The 25,141-nt window shown below is 39.6% G+C and overlaps 1 protein-coding gene across 4 annotated transcripts; it reads left to right on the top strand.

Moving 5' to 3' along the window:
- The first annotated feature begins 242 nt into the window (after positions 1 to 242).
- On the top strand, positions 243 to 19,949 carry LOC117526444 (tetratricopeptide repeat protein 39B-like). 4 transcript variants are annotated; one of them, XM_034188514.1, is made up of 21 exons: positions 243 to 261; positions 358 to 444; positions 573 to 668; positions 2,006 to 2,037; positions 5,336 to 5,437; positions 5,541 to 5,672; positions 5,806 to 5,876; positions 8,469 to 8,555; positions 8,937 to 9,066; positions 9,692 to 9,797; positions 11,516 to 11,581; positions 11,676 to 11,784; positions 13,037 to 13,104; positions 13,211 to 13,270; positions 14,910 to 15,071; positions 16,646 to 16,737; positions 16,805 to 16,925; positions 16,994 to 17,117; positions 17,194 to 17,311; positions 18,247 to 18,363; positions 19,468 to 19,949. In XM_034188514.1, the coding sequence occupies exons 3-21, from the start codon at positions 642 to 644 to the stop codon at positions 19,580 to 19,582; spliced, it is 1,839 nt and encodes a 612-aa protein (XP_034044405.1). In that variant the 5' UTR covers positions 243 to 261; positions 358 to 444; positions 573 to 641; the 3' UTR covers positions 19,583 to 19,949. The 4 variants fall into 4 exon arrangements, with proteins under 4 accessions (XP_034044405.1, XP_034044406.1, XP_034044408.1 ...); XM_034188515.1 differs by having other exon boundaries at positions 252 to 444; positions 16,994 to 17,105; XM_034188517.1 differs by lacking the exon at positions 8,469 to 8,555 and having other exon boundaries at positions 252 to 444; positions 16,994 to 17,105.
- Positions 19,950 to 25,141: the final 5,192 nt, after the last annotated feature.

The following is a 25,141-nucleotide window of genomic DNA, read 5'->3' as shown; positions in this document are numbered from 1 at the left end:
GTGAAAACACTCTATACCAAAATTCCCGGTATCGCCCACCTTGCGCAACGCTGCGCTTTTACCCATGGAGCCAGCAGCCAGAGGGCTATTCAAACAGCATTCACATGCCACAGAGTAACACATCACTGCTCCTAACAATCTTCGGCTTACCATGTGAGACTGCTCTGCCCTACGATTGGATATTGGACCAATTCCGATTGGACACTCACATTGCGCACGTCATCACACAGCTTCTATTAGGACTACAAGCATGGTGGACGGGTGAGCGAAAGTCCGAGTAGTGTACTTTTCAGCAAAAAAAGTATGTTTCTATCTCATGTCATTAAAAAACGGCGTATCATTTAATAAAACTTGCAGGACGGCGCCGACCCCGACTCCAGAGGGTTAAAACGCAGTGTGGTTCAGATCCAGCCTGGGTTGGAGGTTCTCTCCCCCAATTTTGTGGTAAAAGACTTGTGACACTGTGGTGTACGTGATAATTAGAGACGGATCTGTGGACTGGTTTTGGGTGACTCTGGCTGCTTATAAATACACACAGTCACATTAATATCTCATTCTTTGCGTCCATTCAGGTCCATGTGTACGTCTTAACCAAACCACTTTAATTTCCAATTTTTATTGGATTCCATTTCTAGTATCAGATGGAAAATCACACTTCAAACAAACAGGTATGTGACTGTATTGCTAATACGATGCTTAATACAATTCTATTTATTTATATGATATATTGATTGTTATTTATTTATATATTTATATTACAATTAAGCAACTTTTTTGTTAAGGATTTTATGCACTGAAAAAAGAGAATGTTTGAACCAACTTAAAAAAGTGTTACAATTTGTAAAAACCTGAATGAATTAAGTTGTTTGAACTTAAGTTTGTAAGTTAAAGTTGATTTAACTTTCAAACTTAAGTAGAGCCCGACCGATATATCGGCCGGCCAATATTATCGGCCGATATAAGCCCTTTTCAAAGTACTCACTATCGGCCGAAATTTTGCCGATAGAACGCCGATAATTTCTCATAAACAGAACAGTTACTGAAATAATGTTTGTGTCGGCAGTGTCCTTTTAAAATGTCCTTGCACCGTTTGTCCAGTAGATGGAGCTCTGACTCCATTCAACTGAGAGCTGCTTACACCCCTGCTTAAATGTGTTCATCACCAGCCCCCATAGTTTTCCGTCACACTGCATTGATCTAATGCATACAAGTAAGGTTATAAGGATGTTGTTTGTAATAACTTTGCAATTACATTCACCCCACACTTCTCCCATTTCAGTTCAACTCAGTTTGATTAACTCAGTTTATGTAGTAAGAATAGATGTATTTCACAACTCTTTTTAAGGATATGTATTTGCTATTTTCATAAAGGTTTAATTCTTGATTGCATTTTTTGAACTTGAAAATTCTTCTCTGTTATAAAGTTAATCAATATGAGGACAAAGCTTCAGCTTTTAGCTCATACCTTTTTTGTTAAAGGTCCAAAAAAGAACATTTTATTCATTAAAAAAAAAAAATCGGCTGATTTATCAGCTATCAGCAAATCAGCCGATTTATCGATTATCGGCATTTTTTTTCATCCAAATATCGTTATCGGCCTCAAAAAAATCCATGTCGGTCAGGCTCTAAACTTAAGTTCAAACAACTTAATTCATTCAGGTTTTTACAAATTGTATCACTTTTTTAAGTTGGTTCAGACATTCTCTTTTTTCAGTGTGTGTGTGTGTCCACTCTGCTCATTGCATAAGTAATAGTTTAAATTGGAGAGTTTGTATCAGTGTAAAAAATATATATTTATTTTAATGTGGAATGCTGAAACTGTAATTACAAATGAATAAACTATGTGCTCCAGGGACAGGTTTCCAGTCTGGTAGGATTTTAAAAACTATAGGATATTATCAAATGTGAAACACAAAGTTTGGGTGCATATTCAGTCATGTTCATGCTACAGATCAGGAAAAGTGTCATCTTTACAAAAATAGACGTTACCTTCTTTATTTTGTAGGTGGGCCAATGCTTTCTAAAGGGAGACACAGGGTAAGTGAAATAGAAAGGAGGACAACTGTTTATTCATAATGTTTGTGGACACTGGATTTATTTATCAGAAAGATCAACCTCCATCTGTAGAAAATGCCACCAACAGAACCCTCATTGTGTTTCACCACATATTAGTAGATAGCAGCAGATGTTAGATTCTGGTGGAATCAAACCATGCCGTTATTGACCCAATCCCAGTGCTCCCTCTTGTTTAAACCCTGATGGTTCCTCACAGTCTTCACCTGGCAAGACGGCTTCATGGTGAAGTGGTAAAGAGGAGGATTTTCTTTAAAAGACTTGAAATTTCAGCTACATTTTGCCAGAAGGCACATGGGAAATGCAAGCCTAGATTTTATCTGGTTGGAGGACTAGTGTTCTCTGCTCCACTTCACTATGAAGCTGTGTGTGCTGACACAAAATGCAAAAATTGCACTCTGCACAATTTCTCCAGTCGTAGCCACAGAAGCCTATAACTTCTTCAGGGTTGTCTGGAAGTCTTGGTGGCTTTCTTAAGTTCTCTCCTTCTTGCACGGTCACTCAGCTTTTTGGAGAACTGCCTCCTCCAGATAGATTTGCCACACAGTACCATACTGTTTGTATTTCTTAATAATTGTTGTAAATGAAGTCTGAGACATATTCAGTGGCTTGGAAATATTCACGTCTCATCCATCCCCTGACTTGTCTGAAGAAAAATGGCTGGAAAAGTGATGACTTCTTTGGAATTTACATCCAAGTCTCTCAGACTGTGAGGGCAGGCATTAGAATTGGACCATACACACAGAATTTATATTCAGGAATACTTTCTGACTGAGCTTGATTTTGCAGATGATACTGTGATCTTTGTGGAATCAATGGATACCGTGATTATAGCACAAGAGAAGCTGAGTTGGGAATTGGAGTGTCTACGACTACAATTGTCTGTCAGGTCGAGGCTTTTCATGACTTTTAGGACTCGGCCATCAGAAGTCCATCAGCAGTGACAATTGTTGACCTCTGAGGTCAAGTGATGCATGGGAAGGCCTTATGGTGTCGTCATGATATTACTGGACGGAGGTGTTTGTCGATATGATGTCTTAGAGAATGAAGGTCCAAGTCTTGAACGCTAACCAGTAAACAAAGGTGACGACTGGATGTCTTTGGTACAAGGTCTCTTCAGAGGATCCTTCAGTACCACTAGAATGACTTTGTGTCATACAAGCACTTACTTAGGCAGACTAAGATGAGGAGTATCACTTGGATTGTGAGGGAGGATCAGCTCCAACATTTTAGCCATGTGATGCATTTGTCTAGACATCATCCTGTACGCTGCTGTCTCAGTGTTGAACACACCAGTGGCTTGGATGCTCACAGGCAATTCCGCAGTAACTGTTGTTACATTCAGTGAGGAAGCAGGCCTTTTGAAGTTACCAGGACTTAAAACATACAGCCCCCGAGTGTTCCTATCTTGTGGAAGACATAATAGGGACAAGGTCTACTTGGTAGGGGAAGGAAACTTAGTTGGTGGTGCTTAGTACATGTTGGTAGTACTCAATACTATGGGCGTGACTGATGTTACAAAAAAGGCATTAAGAAAATCCATAAACTTTATTGCAACTTTGTCTTCAAACTATAGAGTTAACAACTCTTTTCATTCTAGGATATAAAGTTGCAAGCAACTGTCATTCTGCTGCACCTTGCCATGTTACAAATCAAAGGCATAAACTGAATGATTGCATAATTATGTGTGACTGACATTACATGATTAACGTTACAGTATGTCACTCTTTATTTAAAGTTACAAAAACAAATTTCTGCTAATAAAACAATGTACTTTGGCTGGCAATTGCCATATTCTATAATTTGACAGCTTATTAATAGGTTATGTTGGTATTTTTATGATTTCTAGGCCAAAGCAGGCGCAGTGTTGACATCCAATTTCTCACTTCAACTGAGGTGTGCAATGTTCTCATGAACCCAATACAATAATGTGCTTATGCAGAGGATGAAAAATCAGTTTATACAATAGATAATAATAACCCCAAATCATTCACATTTTGATGGGAGAAAACATGAAAAAATAAATGTTGTGTGGGCCGCTGAAGAGGAGGTACTGCTGGCCCACCACCACCAGAGGACACCCTGCCTGGAGTGCGGGCTCCAGGCACAAGAGGGCGCTGCCGCCTCACAGGAGCAGCCAGGGTGACAGCTGTCACTTATCACCTACGACAGCTGTCACCAATCATCTGATCTTCAGTAGTATATCAGCAAGACGACATCTCCACCTCGTTGCCGAGATATCGCTCTACCTAGGAGGTAAAGTGCTCAGCCGATTGTGTTGTCTTCCCGACAATAATACTTTGTTGCTTTGTGTGTTTAATAGCAGACAGTGAGTATTTACAGCTGGAGACTGTGTTGGACTTTTTCCCTACCTCTTTGATAAGTACTCACACTCCTGCACTTACCAGTTTCTGATGAGAGGTGGAGGTGGTTTTCCCACCATACGTGTTGCTGGGTGCAAACGCATCCACATCTAACTGTTTTTTGTTCCTCGCCAGCAGTACCAGATCCGACAAGCGGAGGCAGTGGCCACCTGGGAGTTCGGGACTTGGCGGCTCCAGTATTCCCAGGATTCGGTGGCGGAGGAAATCGTGTGGTTCCGGTTCTGCTTTGGACGGACGTCTCTTATCTTCGAGCCTGCCCACGTGACACATTTTTGTGAATTGACTTCATTGCTTACTATTGTGATCTGCCGTGTTTGTTGTGCTTATTCACAACAGTAAAGCGTTGTTATTTGACTTCCTCCATTGTCCGTTAATTTGCGCCCCCTGTTGTGGGTCCGTGTTCCTACACTTTCACAACAATAAACCTGCTTTGACATGGTATAGCTAACCTTCAACACATCATTGCAACTGAAATTGCTTTCTTTCTGCACAAGTGAATATTTCCTCTTACGATTTCAAACACTGTTCTCCCCAATTTCTAAAGAAAAACAAAAAAACAACATTTTTGACCTGTGAGGTTCTACAACATGGAATTGCCCTCATGTTTCACCTGGTTGTAGCAGGTAGATGGTTACTTTTGAGAGGTGGGGATGGATAGGTTGTCTGCCTCAGTGGTTTCCATCCAGGACCCACTGATATAATGGATGTGGCACCAGTGCATCAATCATAACACATTTAATTTTGAGTTGGGTTTCATGTTTGTCACTGAGGCTTTGTGTTAGTTTGGAATAAACAACCTGAAATTATTATTTTTTTTTTTTTACTTCTGTGGTCTTTTTTTTAAATTGTTGTGTTTTTTGCTTTATTTGTTTTTTTAGACATGAAATTAATTTAGAAACTGCACTGAAGGACTGTTCCAATGCCCTTGAGCTTTTTCTTAACAACAGATTTTGCGACGCACTGGCTCTTCTACGACCTCGGTAAGTCACTCACACTGTTCACTTAGTAGATTTATGTAACATTTGTTAAATCCTGGTCATATGGACTGAGGAACTAAAGGCGGGTTGCATTTGCCTTCTTCAGGAAGAGTCAGAGCATGTACCACGCGATGGGTTACAGCAGTATTTTGGTGATGCAGGCAGGGATGACTTTTGAATCAAATGATATTGACGTTGCCATGGCGTCATTGAGAGAATCCCTGCAGACATGTCAGAGGTAAGGTTTAATGGGTTTAACTACACTGCCGGTATCAACAACAGTTTTAAGGATGGTTTCTGGAATTTAAACAACATTGTACATGTCAAAGTTAAGAATATTCCACACTATCCTGCGATATGTTCCTTAACAGATTTCGTAGGAAAACTGGAATTATGGATACTATAACCAGCCTGTGGTATGGACAAACATACCTGACAGAAGGTGATTAACATCCTGCTGCCTGGCTCTACACTATGCACATGTACACACATGGTGACCATGCTGACTAATTTTTACTTACACTCAACAAAAATATAAACGCAACACTTTTGGTTTTGCTCCCATTTTGTATGAGATGAACTCAAAGATCTAAAACTTTTTCCACATACACAATATCACCATTTCCCTCAAATATTGTTCACAAACCAGTCTAAATCTGTGATAGTGAGCACTTCTCCTTTGCTGAGATAATCCATCCCACCTCACAGGTGTGCCATATCAAGATGCTGATTAGACACCATGATTAGTGCACAGGTGTGCCTTAGACTGCCCACAATAAAAAGCCACTCTGAAAGGTGCAGTTTTATCACACAGCACAATGCCACAGATGTCGCAAGATTTGAGGGAGCGTGCAATTGGCATGCTGACAGCAGGAATGTCAACCAGAGCTGTTGCTCGTGTATTGAATGTTCATTTCTCCACCATAAGCCATCTCCAAAGGCGTTTCAGAGAATTTGGCAGTACATCCAACCAGCCTCACAACCGCAGACCACGTGTAACCACACCAGCCCAGGACCTCCACATCCAGCATGTTCACCTCCAAGATCGTCTGAGACCAGCCACTCGGACAGCTGCTGAAACAATCGGTTTGCATAACCAAAGAATTTCTGCACAAACTGTCAGAAACCGTCTCAGGGAAGCTCATCTGCATGCTCGTCGTCCTCATCGGGGTCTCGAACTGACTCCAGTTCGTCGTCGTAACCGACTTGAGTGGGCAAATAATCACATTCGCTGTCGTTTGGCACGTTGGAGAGGTGTTCTCTTCATGGATGAATCGTGGTTCACACTGTCCAGGGCAGATGGCAGACAGCGTGTGTGGCGTCGTGTGGGTGAGCGGTTTTCTGATGTCAATGTTGTGGATCGAGTGGCCCATGGTGGCGGTGGGGTTATGGTATGGGCAGGCGTCTGTTATGGATGAAGAACACAGGTGCATTTTATTGATGGCATTTTGAATGCACAGAGATACCGTGATGAGATCCTGAGGCCCATTGTTGTGCCATACATCCAAGAACATCACCTCATGTTGCAGCAGGATAATGCACGGCCCCATGTTGCAAGGATCTGTACACAGTTCTTGGAAGCTGAAAATGTCCCAGTTCTTGCATGGCCGGCATACTCACCGGACATGTCACCCATTGAGCATGTTTGGGATGCTCTGGACCGGCGTATACGACAGCGTGTACCAGTTCCTGTCAATATCCAGCAACATTGCACAGCCATTGATGAGGAGTGGACCAACATTCCACAGGCCACAATTGACAACCTGATCAGCTCTATGCGAAGGAGATGTGTTGCACTGCATGAGGCAAATGGTGGTCACACCAGATACTGACTGGTATCCCCCCCCCCCCCAATAAAACAAAACTGCACCTTTCAGAGTGGCCTTTTATTGTGGGCAGTCTAAGGCACACCTGTGCACTAATCATGGTGTCTAATCAGCATCTTGATATGGCACACCTGTGAGGTGGGATGGATTATCTCAGCAAAGGAGAAGTGCTCACTATCACAGATTTAGACTGGTTTGTGAACAATATTTGAGGGAAATGGTGATATTGTGTATGTGGAAAAAGTTTTAGATCTTTGAGTTCATCTCATACAAAATGGGAGCAAAACCAAAAGTGTTGCATTTATATTTTTGTTGAGTGTATTTATCTAGAATAAAAGAATATTGTTGGACTTAAATCCTGATCAGTCATCTTTGGCCCTTATTTGGCCCACTGATATTAAACTGAATTCCCAACGTTTCACTCTGGTCACTGATTTTAGCATCTGATTGTTGAACTTCAATCCTAATTTTTAATCCACTCAACCTTAACTGTGTGCTTTGATACTGATGACTAACCTTTGATCCTTATCACTAACCTTAAAATTCTAAACTTTGATTTTGATCACTCATTCTTGATCCTTAACTTTGATCTTGATCACTGACTTTTGATCCTGATCACAGACCTTTGATCCTTATGCCTAAACTCTGATTCTGAAAGTTTATCCTGATCAACCATGTTTGATCCTCATCATCCTTGATCCTAAACTTTGATTATGATTACTGATCTTTCATCTGGATCCCTAAGCTTTGATTCTGAACTTTGATCCTCATTGCTCACTTTTGATCCACAAATATTATCTGATCACTGAACTTGAATCGTGTTTGCTGATTATTGATTGCTTGACACTATAATCAAGATCAGCAGTCAGGTTTAAGGGGCAGGTTCTAACCTAAGAGTCTGATCACTTTGATCCTTTTATATTCATCAAAGGAATCAGGATCAGTTATTCCAGATCTATATCAAAATATGGTGGGTTCCAAGATTCATGTCTTTTTGACATATTCAGTTGGTAAATGACAACAAAAAATTACAAAAAAAAAGTAATGATACCAAAATATAAGTTGTTGATACATGATGCCTACTACTACTAAACCTAACTGATCAGAAATATTAATCAAATTAAAGTAACAAAACACCTGAAGAGTTCAGAATGTTAATTGTTTGTACCATATTTTTACATGGGTTTTCTTCCTTCCGAGGTCTGCAGGTAGGAGCACCAATATTTGGTTGTCCAGATGCAGTGGAGATGGGGGGCTGTCTGTACCTGGTGGGATGTGGAGGAGATTAGATAGTGGTAGGTGGAGGGTGTGCACATATAGCTGTGGCAGATGACTGCTTTTCCCATAACTGATCTGCTCAAGCATCTTGACACTGTGTGGAGATCTGCCTTCTTAACAGAAATCCTCTCCTTCAACACAGCGTGCACTGCACCCTACTTTGCACTCAGATTACGTGCTGTGTAAATGTCAAAGTTGAGTTGGATGGTCCAAATCCGCTTGTGCTTTGCATTTTAGACGATGCGCCATCAACTATGAAGATAGGGCCCCCACCATGTTAATTTAAACCAAGAAGCAATTTTCTGTCAGGGTTTCAATATGCTAGTAACCTCACAAAATCGGGGAATCCGTGTTGTTGTTTGCACGGTTCACATGTGACCTTTCCTGCCTGTTAACAGAGGAAATGCATGCAGAGCTGTGCTACGCTGAGGTTCTGCTGCTGAAGGCAACGCTCTCCTTCTTGGATGACAGCATAATCGGCTTCATCAAAGGAGGGATGACAATTCGAAACAGTTATCAGATTTTCAAGTAAGATGTTTTGGGGAAATATTGACATTAAAGCTACGGTGTGTAGAATTTAGAGGCGTTTATGAGCAGAAATTGAATATAGGACTATAGATTTCATAACATCTGTTCATTGGTGTATAACCTCCAAAAAAAAAAAAAAAAATTATGTTAAGAATAAGCCCTTCATAGCTACATGGGAGCGGACCCCCTTAATGGAGACCACCATGTTGCAGAACTATGTTGATACAATGGCCCAAAACAACATGCTTCCTCCATATTTCAAATTTTGCATTGCAGCCAGAAGACTGAAGAACAACGATAAGGAATCTGTGGTTGCTCCACTATACACTGTCTACTGGCTGCTAGTGCAGGCTAACGAGTTTGAGAACGTTCAATTTGGAAGATCATAGAATAGAATAATAGAATTGAATAAAATAATATTTATTGTCATTGTACCAGGGGTTTTACTGTACACCACAGATAAAGAAAAACAAGACGTCTTATACACCACAAAATTTTTTTTTAAATATGACATATGTACTGTGTGTAATATATATATATATATATATAGCTTTAAATAAATTCTATATAATAAGGAGGGTTGAAAAAGAAATTCAGTGCAATTTTTAAAATTGTGTGTGAACAGGAACTGCCAGGCGATGACATATGCCACAGATGACACAGAGAGACAAAAGAGTACCTACACTCATTTCAGGGCAGGTGTCAACATGGGCATTGGGTCATTTAATCTGGTGAGAATAACAAGAAACTTTTTTTTCCTTTCTCAAATGTCTTCCAGAGCAAGAGAGAAATTTTAAAAATGAAGCATGTTTCATTTCTGTGTAAATTGCCATATATGCATCTTCTAGTAATTCTTACAGCGTTAGTAAATTCAGTGATGTGCACAGGTCACCTAATCAGCTAGCAGGTAATTAGCTAAGCTAACATTTTGGTGAGCTGGTTAGCTTTTCAACTGACTTTGAAAACAATAGGTACGGTTGGGCCTATGTCACTTCTGCTTAGTTATGGCTGTCATTTTGGATTGCCGCTGAAAACAAACTGTATGCGCACTCACAACCATTGTTGATATAGTCATCTTTACCGCTGTTTATTTAAGCTGCTATCGCAACCTGTCCAGGACCTGTTTAAAATGAGAGACTCCAGTTAGAATTTATGAGGAACATTGTTATTTCAGTAATCAAAGACACGAACTACCACAAAAAGTCGTGTTTCTGTAAAAGGTGTTAACATTTGGAAAAATTGCACGGATAACATAAAACCACTTGGTACTTTGGTAGGCCATAAAAGGCTCTACAGAAACTTTGATTGCTCATTATAGTATGTTAAATTAGGTTTATTGCTTTTGTCTTGTTTTGGTGTAGTGCTGCTTGTACGTTTATGTTGTACGTTTGTAGTTCAGAGATCAATTTATATTTGTATTAGGTATATGTATAACTTTTATATACATATGTACAATTTTTATTTTTTTTGGTTAATGGGGTAGGCGTTTACAAGCTTTGCTTCTGCCTGCACCCTTTCGGCCACATGGGTGCACTGTTGGATTATTTTCTCCTTTTCTTTGTATGTTTTGTTGATTTGTTTTGGATCAATGTGTGCCGAATAAATTCATTCTTTCATTCATTCAAAACTGGTGTATATTAAGTAGAAAAAAATGGAGCAAAACGATGTGAGCGTGATGGACATCAAGTAGGAAATGTGCGCGACAGCGGTTTGTTTTCAGCCGCTTACTGGTTACTATGCGCATTGCTATGTGCGCGTGTATGACCCGGATGTACGACCGTACCTATTAGCAGGTCAGTTAGCTTCCGCTAAATTTAGTTTAGCTAATTTTAAGTCAGCTAACATGTTGTTGTTTTTTTTTTATAAAGTTTAATGTCCAAAAGCATGTATAAACCCTAAAATCCTACGTGTTTGCTCCTGTTGGAGCTTACACACTAATCAGTCATTCAAATCGACACACGACCGCAACAAGTGTCACCTCGAGGAGTTGACGTCAAACCAGTATAATGTATTAATTAAAAATATTTTCCATGTGTATTTTCATTTCTTAATATTTGTTATTGTACTGTGAATAAACTGTATGTTGAATGTAAATTATTGTTGAATTTCTTTATGTACATGAACCTTTTCGGCAACATCCATGTTTACAATTCAGCATATTAAAACTCTTAGGTTGGGTCTTTGGGGTTTTAGGGCCAAAATAAAAAGAAGAAGAAGAAAAAGGCCAGTTAAATTAATTTAATAAAATTTAGTGGTTGCTCTTCAGCTAAATGTTTTTTGTGATTTATTGGTGTAGCTTTATCACAGTTAACTTTTCAGTTAGCAGATTAGCAATTATCAATCAATTTTAGCTTAGCTCTACCCACCACTGATTGATTTGCAGTCTGTAGTAAAGTAGCCTAACCAACATCTGACTGTTTTATTGTATTACTTTTTCTGCTTTCATCAGATCCTGTCTCTGTTTCCATCCAGAGTCCTCAGATTGATGGAGTTTTTGGGGTTCTCTGGGGACAGGGTGGGTTGCAAAACCCCAATTTTAATAATGCAACACACTAAGAGCAGCGAATGTTTCAATGTCAAACTTAAGGTAATTTCTGATTGTCTTGCAGGAGTTGGGTTTGTCGGAGCTGAGAGAAGGAGCAGACAGCCAAAGCCTGCGCTCTATCCTCTGCACCCTGACTCTGCTGATGTTTCATCTCTACATCACTGTTATATTAGGTCAGAATGACACCGTGGTGTAATGAGAGGATGTGACGGTTTTTAAAGTATTTTTTTTCCAACATGATTGGTTACTTAACAAAAGTATGAATGCAACACTTGTTTTCACTCCCATTTTTCATGAGTTGAAGTCAAAGATCAGGTGTATTGTCTTTGAATTATGCTTGTTAAAATGGCAAGATGCTGATTAAGCAGCATGATTATTGCACAAGTGTTCCTTGGACCAGTCATAATAGAAGCCAACGCTAAATTAAAGATGTTTGGCAGTGTCGGTATATCTTTGAAGGAACGTATATCTTTGAAGGGTGCTGTTGCTTCCTGTCTTACTGTGTGGTTGTGAGACTTGGACATTAACCAATGACTTAAGATGATTACTTTGGTATTCGGTCTCTGTCATTGGGTACCACTGAAATAACTTCATGTCAAAAGAACAGTTACTTTGGGAAACTAAGATGAGGAGCATCAGTTATGGTCGTGGTGCGTTTCTCAATGCATGACCCAGCATGCGGGTGCCTCATTGTTGAGGGCTGCAGTGGCTTGAGAAGGACAAGGTGGTGGCCACATTTCACCTGGCTGTGGCAGATACAGTGTTACTTCAAGAGATGAAGATGGATTGGTTGTCTGCCAGGGTGGTTGCCATCCAGAACCCAGACCAGTTCCATGGTGCAGTGGATTAGACAGCACCAGCGCATGCTCCCTGACTTGACTAAAATGTGCAGTTTGGTCAAAAAAGGTAATGCCACAGCTGCTACAAGTTTTGAGGGATTGTGCAGTTGGAATGTTGACTACAGGAATGTCCAGATGTTGCCCATAAATTGAATATTCATTTCACTACCATAAGCCAACTCGTGTCATTTCCAACCAGTCTCACAACTGTAGACCACATGGAACCACACTAGTCCAGATCAGTGTATCTTTTTCCAAGATCAACAGTACACTGAGAGCTGACTTTCATTGTGATCAGTCCAAGGCACATCTGTGCTATAATCATGCGGTTTAATCTGCATTTGGATATGCCATACCAGCCAGGTGAGTGATGGAGTTTAACAAGACTGTGAGCAAAATTTGAGGAAAATAAGCCTTTTGTGTGCTGAGAAAGTTGTAGATCTTTTACTTCAACTCATGAAAAATGAGACTGAAAATAAAAGTGTTACATCTACAGTATATTTTTGCTGACTGTAATTTTCTAAACGTATTTCTCATTTCATAAATCAAACTTGTAATTTTCTTCCTGTTAATTGTGTTCCTTTAGGTATTGGTGAAGGAAATCTTGCTGAGGCTGAAACTCTGCTAGAGCCCTACGCTAAAAAGTTCCCTAATGTAGACTGTGAATTTTACTCTTTTTTTCTCTCTCTCTTTTATTTTCTCATTTCTGCTAATGAAACAGCTCTGCTTTGGAATTAATGTGACTGTACCTTATCCACAGGGATCCCTCATTCTTTTCTACACTGCACGGATCGCTTTACTCAAAGGAGACTTCACATACGTAAGAAATGCCTGAATAAATTTGTTTAAAATTCAATTTTAAACAGTAATTGTCTTCACTGATGGTGTCAAAGTTTTTGGTACTACATCTCTGGCAGAAATAGACTTTTATTTCAGTGACCCCCACTAAAACCATATCTGGTTAACCAGCATATTATGCAACCTCAATTCCAATGAAGTTGGGACGTTGTGTAAAATATAAATAAAATCAGAATACAATGATTTGCAAATCCTCATCAACCTATATTCAATTAAATACACCACAAAGACAAGCTATTTAATGTTCAAACTGATAAACTTTATTGTTTTTGTGCAAATATTTGCTCATTTTGAAATGGATGCCTGCAACATGTTTCAAAAAAGCTGGGACACTGGTATGTTTACCACTGTGTTGCATCGCCTTTCCTTCTAACAACACTCAATAAGCGTTTGGTAACTGAGGACACTAATTGTTGAAGCTTTGTAGGTGGAATTCTTTCCCATTCTTGCTTGATGTACAACTTCAGTTGTTCAACAGTCCGGGGTCTCTGTTGTCGTATTTTGCACTTCATAATGTGCCACACATTTTCAATGGGCGACAGGTCTGGACTGCAGGCAGGTCAGGCTAGTACCTGCACTCTTTTACTATGAAGCCACGCTGTTGTAACGTGCAGAATGTGGCGTGGCATTGTCCTACTGAAATAAGCAGGGACGTCCCTGAAAAAGACGTTGCTTGGATGGCAGCATGTGTTGCTCCTAAACCTGGATGTAAGCATTGATGGTGCCATCACAGATGTGTAAGTTGCCCATGCCATGGGCACTAACACACCCCCATACCATCACAGATGCTGGCTTTAGAACCCTGCGCTAGTAACAGTCTGGATGGTCTTTTTCCTCTTTTGTCTGGAGGACACAACGTCCATGATTTCCAAAAAAAAGTTCTCCAAATTCTCTGAATCTTCTGATTATATTATGGACTGTAGATGATGGAATCCCTAAATTCCTTGCAATTGAACATTGAGAAACATTGTCCTTAAACTGTTGGACTGTTTTTTTTTTCCACACAGTTGTTCACAAAGTCGTGATCCTCGCCCCATCTTTGCTTGTGAACGGCTGAGCCTTTTGGCGATGCTCCTTTTATACCCAATCATGACACTCACCTGTTTCCAAACAGGTGTTTTTTGAGCATTCATCAAGTTTCCCAGTCTTTTGCTGAAATGTGTTGCAGGCATCCATTTCAAAATGAGCAAATATTTGCACAAAAACAATAAAAGTGTATCAGTTTGAACATTAAATATCTTGTCTTTGTGGTGTAGTCAATTAAAAATAGGTTGAAGAGGATTTGCAAATCATTGTATTCTGTTTTTATTTATATTTTACACAACATCCCAACTTCAGTGGAATTGGGGTTGTATTAACTTGATAAAAAGTGCTCAGAGAGCAAAGGCTTCAAAAGCAACTTCACTTTAAAAGATGCCACCCTTCTCCAAAATTGGAGGTTTATTGCCCTTTCGTGTATCTGTCAGAACCCAAAGGTTCAGAAACAAATATCCAGAGTTAATGGTGTAAATTTTGTGAACCAACTCACTGGCTGAGTGACTCCCTGCCTATAGCTGGGAATGACCTGTTTCTCTATATATGAGAGCTGGGTTTCTCTCTAGGCTCAGAAGAAGTTCCTGGCGTGCATTGCAGCACAGGAGGAGTGGCGTCAGATTCACCACCTGTGTTACTGGGAGCTGATGTGGTCATACTCATTTGAACAGAACTGGAAGGATGCATACCATTATGCCGACCTCCTGTGCAAAGAGAGCAAATGGTCACAGGTAATTGGGAGGGGGCTATTTGGACAGTCACCCTATTTTTGTAATGTTGCCTGTGTACACTGAAAAAAGAACCAACTTAAAATGTTTTTTCAATTGGTAACACTTGAATGAATTAAGTTTGAACTTAAGTTAGTAAGTTTGATCAGCTCTAACATACAAACTTAAGTTCGAACAACTTAATTCATTTAGATGTTACCAATTGAAACAATTAAAGTTGGTTCAGCTACTCTGTTTTCAGTGTACATGAGCACAATCGAATTGAAATCTAACAACAAATGTGTTTGTAGTGCTGAATTTCAGCTTTATTTCAGTGAGCTGAGGAATTGCTGCAATTTTTATATGCAATGCCTCCATTTTCAGAGCCCATAAATGGATAAACTACATAAATACAAGGATTATTAATGGTACAAATTACTTTTTAAAGCGAGGGGATGGATGCATGAACATTTCCTAGTCACTGAATATATCTTGGATTTCATTTACATCAATCATTCAGAAATGCAAACAGTATGATACTGCATGGTAAGTAGGTCTGGAGAAGGTGACTAATCGGAGAGACTGTGCATAGTGCAACTTTGGTCTGCTGCACAATCACAGATTCATGGTAGAGTAGAGCGGAACAGAGAAGCTGATCAAATCTGCGCTGGAGCCTTCCACGTGCCATCTGGCAAACTGCAGCTGAAATGTGTACTTTTTAAGAAAATCTTTCAAAAAAATCCTTCCCTGCTCCACTCCATCACGAAGCTGTCTAACTGGTGGTGCAACAGATAAAAGTTGTATACTTTGCACCGCTTCTTCGATCACGCTCACAGAGGCCTATAACTCCATAAGAGTTGTCTGGTGTCTTGGTGGCTTCCCTCACTATTCTCTTTTTTGCAAGGTCACTCAGGTTTTTAAGAACTACCTATTCCAGATATTTAGTAGAACCATACTTTTTAAAGATTGATGTATATATAACCTTTATTTAACCAGATAAAATGTCCACTGAGATCAAAACCATTTTTACAAGGGTGACCTGGCCAAGAAAGACAGCAGCACACTTCATAATATACACATTAACAACATCAAGAGAACATTAAAAACAAATAAAATACAAGCAATAAACAAATAAAACAATAAGCTTGGTCATTGTAACAATACATAAGATGAAACAAATGAAAAATAAGAAACGCGGGCACTGTGCAAAAGAATTCTGTTCGCGGCCTCTTAAAATAGAGCGGAATTTGAATGAAGTCAAAGACAATGACTTGGACATGTTCATGTATACATCCACAGACTTGTATAAAGAAAACTGGCTGTAAAAGTGATAATTTCTATTGACAATAATCCTTGTATTTAGTTTGTGGCATTACTTACGAGCTACGAAAATGGAGGCACTATGCATACACATTTCCATAATTCCTAAATCGTTAATGTTATGTATTTGATAATCTCCTTAATTTAAAGATAAAAGTCGACACTACCAGAATACTTTGATTGTAGTAGGGGCAAAGTTCCAAAATTTGTGTCACTGCCCAAGTACTTGTGTACCTGACTGTTTCAACAAGTGACCTCAATTTATGGTCTCCTCATAGGCTATCTACGTGTTCCAGAAAGCTGCCATCTTGAGCATGCTCCCAGAAGAAGACGTGATCAGACTGGGAGAGAATGTGGAAGAACTGTTCAGGTTTGGAAAAGAGAGAAATTACATTCAATTGTGTATTGTGTCGTTATGTACAAATTGTGTACTGCAGACAGGTGGATGGTCTCAGACTGAGGATTGCTGGGAAGTCTATTCCGACTGAGAAGTTTGCTGCGAAGAAGGCCCAGCGGTACTCTTCTCCAGTCCCCGTCAAACTTGTCGTGCCAGCTTTGGTGAGCCCTTGTGCATTTCAGATCATCAATAGGATGAATTGTCTTTAAATGAGCGTTGTCTGTCATAGGAAATGATGTATGTGTGGAACGGCTACACAATAGTCGGCAGAAGAGCCGAGTTGACTGAAAGCTTGTTGGCCACCTTAGAGAACACCGAGGAGCAGCTCAGATGTGATCTCAGTGAGAAGAACAGTAAGAAACAAAAACTGGCAATGCATTTATTGTCGTCATTAAAATGTAAGTTAACAGTGTTTTGTATAATTACCAGAACCGTCAGAGTATCACCATGATGACCACTGCATGGTGCAGCTGCTGAAGGGTTTGTGTCTGCGACACTTGGGCCGTATCGACTGGGCCGAACTCTGCTTTCTAAATGTCATTTCCAGGTGAGGAAAATATTACAAATTTGAACCTGTTGCTATTAGCTATTTAAAAAGAATTTTACCTGATTTTTTAAAAATTATTATTATTAATGCTACAGTTTCATTGTGCACTTTGTTTTAATGACCAAGGCTAAAATGCACTCTGAAAAAAACTTTGAATCAACTTAAAAAAAATTACTGGAGTTTGTTACACCTAAATGTATTAGGTTTTCTCAAAGTATATTTATGTTAGAATTGAAACCTTTCATTATAAATGCAGTTTTCTGGTGTTAACTTGTGCCAAAGGCCAATGGAGATCAGGCTGTATCCGTTGTGGCAACCCCAAACATACGGGAGCAGCCAAAAGGACAACAACATTATACATTTACTTTGAGAGAAACTACTGAAATACATTTAGGTTGAACAAATAATTTTTAAAAAATTGGTCCAGTTTTCACTTTTTTCAGTGTGTTATTTCAGTCCATTACCCTACAGGTTAAGAGTATTTCTTATTCAGGATGAACAGACTCCACTTCTGGAGGTTTAGAGCCCTATCTTCACCCTGCGCAAAGCTCCATAAATGATCTGTTTGTGAGCGTTGACACTGCACACAGCTTTTTCCTCACCAGGAAAACTTTCACTTCTTAATCTACCATCTAAATAACAATGCACCAGATACGGGTGCAATGGCAGATTAAATATGATAGTTTTCCTTTATATTTTGCCCAAAACATACCCCATGACCAATGAAATGATGAAATACAAACCATTTGTTCCCTTTGTCCTACTTTGCACTCAGATTATGCACTATAAATGGCAACACAACCCATAGACACCTAGATAGGAACCTTAGAGTTTTTACAGTTCTAAATGTTATTTTGATCGCTGCAATTGTTTTAAACATTTAAACATTTTGAAGCTATCCCCCCCCCCCCCCCCCCCCCCCCGTATCTCTGCAGTGAAAACGATATACGATATAACAGCTATCTGGTGCCATTTACCATTTATGAGCTTGGACTGTTGTACAGACAGAGAGGAGATACTGAAGAGGCCATTGCACTGATGGAAAGTATTAAGTAAGTCTTGCGACCTATGAAGCACTTTGGATATTGTTTTCATGCAAAATTTTTGCTTCTCTTCAAGAAGAATGCTCAGATTTTACAAATTCAGTTGTCTTTTTTTATTTTTATTGATTCACTTATTTATTTTTGATGTTTTAGGGGATGTCTTTTTTCTTTCTACATAACACGATCCCAGGCTAACCAGGTGTATAATGTTATTGGGCTTGAACAAACTAAAATCACTCTCAATAAACCATTTCTTGTTACCACTGAACAGGCGAAAATGTCTTTAGAAGTGTCTGGTAGCACCGAGAGGATCCCTGCAGAGGCAAACGTGCATATTTACCTCACTAAATGTTCTGTAAGACACAGCCCCTCATCGGCAGTCAGCTTGTAACACATCATTGAAGAGTAGTGCAAGGTGAGGATGGCCAGGCTAATGTAAGCAGCTAATTGTGTAATCAGTCATTTAAAATTTTTTTTTTAATTTAGTGAGTTAAACATGCACACATTTAACTCCATTGGGACCATCTACATTACTACTAGACATGTGAAATGACATTGTTGACTGTTCAGTGAAGACAAACAATTTATGAAAAGTCATTTTAGCTTGCCCTATGCCATTACGTTTTACAGCTAGTTAGCTCATGACTCTGTTTGCATTTTAAATCAATAATGCAGCAATTAATTTAGTTTTGTTTGTCCCAAGTGAAAAGATGAGCCCCAAAACATCTCAAAATAGAGCCTAGGATGAAAAATGTCGACACTCCTCTTCAACATCAAGGTGTGAATCACCAAAATTCCCAAATAAAGATGGCCATTAAGCAAAGTGAAATTCCATTCCAATTTGTTCGACGGAGGACTTAAATGTCTCAACTGCATATTTCTGAAGCATGAACAAACTGCATTGCAAACTGGAATCATTTCTTTAAATGCATAAATATGTTTGAGTAAATAATGATGAATGTGGCCATTGTGGATCCCAAACACATCAGGATCTCAGGTCTTGTATTCAGAGATCCTCTGTGAGGGGAATGTGTATTATGTGGAACTAAATGTAGCCACAGAAATACAAAGTGTTGCCATTGGTATTCCATTAGAACATGATGTGATTCACAGGACAAACTACAAATACTACAACATGGAATCTAGGCTACACTTCCGGATCCATGCAGCACTGAACACCATGGGATCGTACTCTGCCAAACTTCCCCTTTCACAAACACCCGCCTAATGACCTTGAGGCATGGAAGCACCACTTCAAAACCAAAGGAACAAAACCGACCAACTCTTTGACGGTACTCCAGGAAATGATGTAAATTGCCATTTGGTGCTATAGTGACTGAAAGAAGGGATGCATCATACCTCACTTTCTGTCAGAGCTTGAAGCGTTACATGCATTTATACTCAAGTGTGTTTGTGTGCGTTTAAAAACAGAACAAGGCAACAGAATTTTGTTCATAAAAGCTCTCATTCAGATGACAGGATAAGTTGTGTTAAATAGGGTTATACATCTTTGATTTTGGCTTCAGTCGTGTAATATTCATTTCGAAGAAATTCACTGATGCTGTTCCCGAATAAAATTCAGTCTAGGAATGCACCGATATACAGAACTGTGTCTCATTGTGTCATATTTGTTGTGGTTAAATGTTACATCACCAAGTGTTTTACAACAGAGGTTCCAAACCGTTCAGCGTAGGATTTATATGTGCATTAGCATGTTGCTAATAGGTCAAAAGGTTTCAGTGAATATGGTTAATGAGCCGGTTGTAGATTAACTAATAAATTGAAAAACTGCTCATTGGAGCATTAAGTTGAACTAAATGTTATTCAGTGAATAATGAACATAATGAAACTGAAACAAGTTGACATTTAACAAGCACCATGAACAAAGTAGCTACAGACAGCTCCTTGTTCTTTTCCAGCTTTATCGGAGTCATGTGACCAATGATAAACAAGACTGCCAAAAAGACAGGAGAGGGAGGGGTCGGAAATGGCACGAGTTTGATCTTATACAGTAGAGGTGGGCGATACTGGGAATTTTAGTATTGATCTGATACCAAGTAAATACAGGCCCAGTATCGCCGATATCAATACCAATACTTTTTCATATTTAAGCTTCATAGATCCAAAGGATCCAAAAGACCTTATGGTAGAATTTCGCCAAACTATACGTGACAGCAAAATACTTTATTATCACAATCAACATTTTTGTTTAAAAAATCACTCAACACAACTTAAAATCTCCTGAGGTAGAGGGCTGACAAACCACAATACAAGGGTGCGCTGCTCCATGTTGTATGACAGCGCAGCACTGCTCTTGCGGACAGAGAGTAGACTGATGAATCTGCGTGTGCAGCAGTCAGCGCGTGCAGGAGAGAAAAAAGCTTGAGTATCGATCTTTTTACACGAGCATCATTCATTATCAGTACCAGCGCTGGTATCGATATAATCGATATTAGGATCGATCCGCCTACCTCTATTATACAGTACTTTTAAAAAGACTCAAAAGCAGTTTGTGAGGGTTATAGTTTATTTATAGCATGTAACAGACATCTACTGGACGAAAGGAAGAAGTGCATATTCAACAATGGTTCATCCAAGTATTTAGAACAAACGTCTTTAGGCATAAATTTATATCTTTTGGTGCAAAATAAGTGGTACCCAAAGAATCTTGTCAGCTGTATATTCTGCGCCACACATTCAGAATCAGAGCAGGTCCTGACTTGGAGACTGATTGGGAACTCCAGGGACTAGGAGCTGGAGATGTGTCAGGACTCAGGAAGGACATCAGACATGAATCCCAAATCCCAGTGTGGATATGCGCCACATCTCATTTGATGACCCACGTGCCTTAAGTGACCAAAAGCAAAATAAATACATAAATAAGTATTGTAACCACAGACTTTCTGCATTTCACAGACTGTTCATCCAAAATTCCTAAATGAACTCTTATTCACCTGAGTGAGCCACCACCCAGGGTGTCCAGGTGGAGAGAGAAAACTGCCTTATATTTGTTTTAAAAAGTTGTAATTGTGATACAAAAGGCTAATTTCATTATAAAAAAAAATAAATTGGCAGCTTCCAGCAGAGTTCGCAGTTTGCCACAAGGGGGCAGCATATAGATACCTCAGGTGTGTGGTTTGAGCAGTCTGCTGATCATCAAGTTCACCTGAAAAACAAATACATTTATTAAACAGTCATGCCAAGTCTTTTTGTTTAAATAAGGACTAAGCTTAAAACAAAACAAACAAACAACAGCCATGAAAAGTCAAAGAACAAAAGTGGAGGTGAATTAAATGAGGTAAATAATATTCAAAAGGATTTGGATGGAATTCATACTTGGCCAGAACCTTGATTAGTAAAATTTAATCCAGACAAACAAATAGCTGTTAACAATAAATAAATACAAAAAAGGAGTAGACGCATACAAAGGTGATAAAAAGTAAATGAGGTGAAGATGGAAAGAGTTAGACAAACAGAAAGCCTTGGGAGTTATTTTTGAATATAGATTAGATCTGAAATTATTAAAAAAAAATCTTCACAAATGATGGGCATAATCTGGAGAATATTACATAATCTTAATTCAGATTCCCCACCACCACTATACAAGAAGCAGGCTGGAATATAGACAATCGATATGGAGTCCATCATACACACTGGACTAACAAACTGGAGGCAGTTCAGAGATGAGCAACAAAACAAATGGGTTTTCAAACTATTCCTACCAGGAAAAAAAAAAACAAAAAAAAAAAACCCTAAACTGCCAACGGTATGTGGATGCAAAAGACGGGATATATTGTGTTTCTTAAATATTTTAAATAATATTTTTGATAGTGAATGTATTTGTGGGGACGATGAATATTCCCTGATTATGTGTAGGAGGTGATCGATAAGAATCACTCCAATGTCTTTATCCAGATTATTTATTGCAGCTGTCTGGCAATTTATGGCCTGGTTCTCTGAATCAAACGTAAATTAACACGAATGAGATGTAATCAAATCAAATACAAGAATGGTATATATACATAACAGATGACAAAATGGACAGTGTGTCAGATAAATTTTGTGTTCCCGTAGCCATTTCCAAACCAACACTGCCATCAACTGTCCATTGAACACACTGGAAGTTGAATCCATGAGGGGACCTCCCCCCTACTAATGCTACTGGCTGCTACCCTGCAATTAAGAGCAAATATCTTATAAACAAGATCAAAGACATGAGAATCAATAAATACAAAGGGATTCTCTCTCACTCAGTTGCACTGAACGTGCTGTTGCCAAAAAAAAAAAAACAGCTGGTCAGGCTGAAGTTGGCAAGGACTCTTGAATTTCACCTTGTTCCATGAGCTCCAGACTATGGCAAAACAATCGAGTTAAGTCACCTTGACACTTTCTCGAATTTGATCCCTGCACTGACACGCAATCTTGCGTATCAGTGAGTAAACTCGTCGTAAACTGTGCGAGGCCCTGAACGTAATGACACGCATTGACATGCAGTCACGCAGTGTTTGCGAATAGGGTGCGCAATGTTCACAACGAGTTCACGCAAGTGGCACAAAATTTATGCATGACTGAAATTTTGAACATTTCAAAATTTGCTTTGCGCACTGGCACACAGTCGTGCACAGTTTATGAGTTTACTCACTGACACGACGAATTGCGTGCCAGTGCGGGGGTGGCTTTACCGTAGAGTGCCAAGTGATGGTGAGTGAAAGACCCAAACAAAATGTCCACTAGAGGGGCCCTTTTCACAGATCATCAAAAAATAACAGAAGGGGGTCACATCTAGAAAAGGTCACGTTCCGTGTATCCACCACTCTCATTGACATGGAACAGAGGATGTCATAACAGCACCGATTGTAAGTTTACAAAAATAGCCTACATTAGATAAATATCAGAGAAATGATGACTGCGAATATACGTAATGTGGACAATATTAGATAACCCAAAACAAATGCTATTGCAGTACTGAGTTCATGTATATTAGCTCTGGCTAAAGAGCTGCTTTACTGTGTAACTTAAAGCAAGGCGTTTTTCCATGTATGACAAGACTTGCCAAGTTGTGATATTTAAGTAACCCGTAAATGTGATATAAAGAAGTGCCAGATGTACAAGTCTTTTAAAGGAACCAGACAGTTCTGTAAAACAAATAACTTTTACTGTCGTCAAAGCAAACTCTAATCAGAGCATGGCTTCCCTGACATTGTCCTGAAACTGCTTCCTGTCCTTTGCCATCCTTTCTTGCTTACTCCATAGTGCCAAACACATCAATTATAGTCTTCTTCCACTTGCATTTTGGTCTTCCTCTTCTTCTCTTTCCAGGAATGTAAACCTCTAACACTCTTTTCTCCATGCCATCCTGCTGCTTTATGTGGCCGAAATAAGACAGTTTCTGCTTCCTCACATACTGCAGCAGCCAATCATTGATACACCAAGCTCCTCTCTTATACTGTCATTTGTGCGGTGTTGATTCCATGGGACCCTCAAGATCCTTCGGTAGCACTTGTTTTCGAAGGCTGTGATGTGTTGTTCATCCAACTTGCGCAGTACCCAGGTCTTGCAGGCATAGGTGGCCACTGGAAAGACACATGCTCTAATGATCCGTAACTTGATTGCTTTATCCTGCCCACGCCAAAGCTTCTTCATCCCAGTAAGAGCTTGCAAACCCATGCCAAATCTACTTCTGATTTCTTTGCTGTTATCACCATCCCCCTGGATCTTTGCACTGAGGTACATAAAATGGTCCACTTCTTCCAGTACAGATCCATTCATTGATCTTTGCTGTATGTTTTCATCATTCTGTTCACTCCACAGTGCCATAACCTTGGTCTTTTTTGTATTCATCTTCAGGGCGTGTGATTCACTTTCTCTGTTCACTGATTCAGCGAGTCTGCTCAAACCAGATCTTGACTTCGACATAAGCGCAGCATCATCTGCATATCGTAGATCACTTAAGGCTTGTCCTCCTACATGTAGAAGATCATAACCTTTTCAGTGTTCATCTTTCATGGTTTCTCGCATGATGTCTTCTGTATAGATGTTAAACAGCGCTGGAGAAAGTATGCAGCCCTGCCGGACGCCCTTCTCTATGTTAAACCAATCAGTTGTTTCACACTCAAGCTTGACTGTTGATTGTTGATCACGGTAGAGGTTTCTGATTAACAATATCACATGTGGTGGGAAATCCATCTCTCATTATGGACCAAAGTTGGTTGTATCTGGCATTGTCAAAAGCCTTTGAGTAATCTACGAAGCAGATATGCAAATCCTGCTGCATTTCTTGGCACTTGTGAATTAACATCTGAAGGTTGTAGATATGATCAAGCGTTCCTCAATGTTTCATATACCCTGCTTGTGATGCAGATATCTCATCACTCAACTTCCTCATCATCCTGCAGAGAATGATCGTAAGCATAATCTTACTGGCGTGGCATATAAGCAAGATTGTTCCATAGTTCTCACATAGTCGAAGGTCTCCTTTCTTTGGTAAGGGAACAAATAGTGCTCTGCACCAGTCCAGTCTACTGTCTGCCAGATCATAACACATAATTTATGCATTTGCGAGACTGCAGCTTCTCCTCCTGCAAGTAGTAACTCTCCTGGGATTTCATCGCATCCTGGTGACTTCCCCCATTTCAGGAATTTCATTGCCTGCTCAACTTCTGATCTCAGTGGAGTTAGAGCACTATCTTCCGTGGATTCACTATCATTGTCAGTTTCATTTTCCTGGTTCACAGGAACATCAGCCTTGTGCTCATCAGTAGAGGTGGGAGATACCAGGAATTTTGGT

Source organism: Thalassophryne amazonica, chromosome 15 (genome assembly GCF_902500255.1).
Source record: "Thalassophryne amazonica chromosome 15, fThaAma1.1, whole genome shotgun sequence".
Lineage (NCBI taxonomy): Eukaryota > Metazoa > Chordata > Actinopteri > Batrachoidiformes > Batrachoididae > Thalassophryne > Thalassophryne amazonica.
This window is presented reverse-complemented; position numbering and strand designations above follow the sequence as displayed.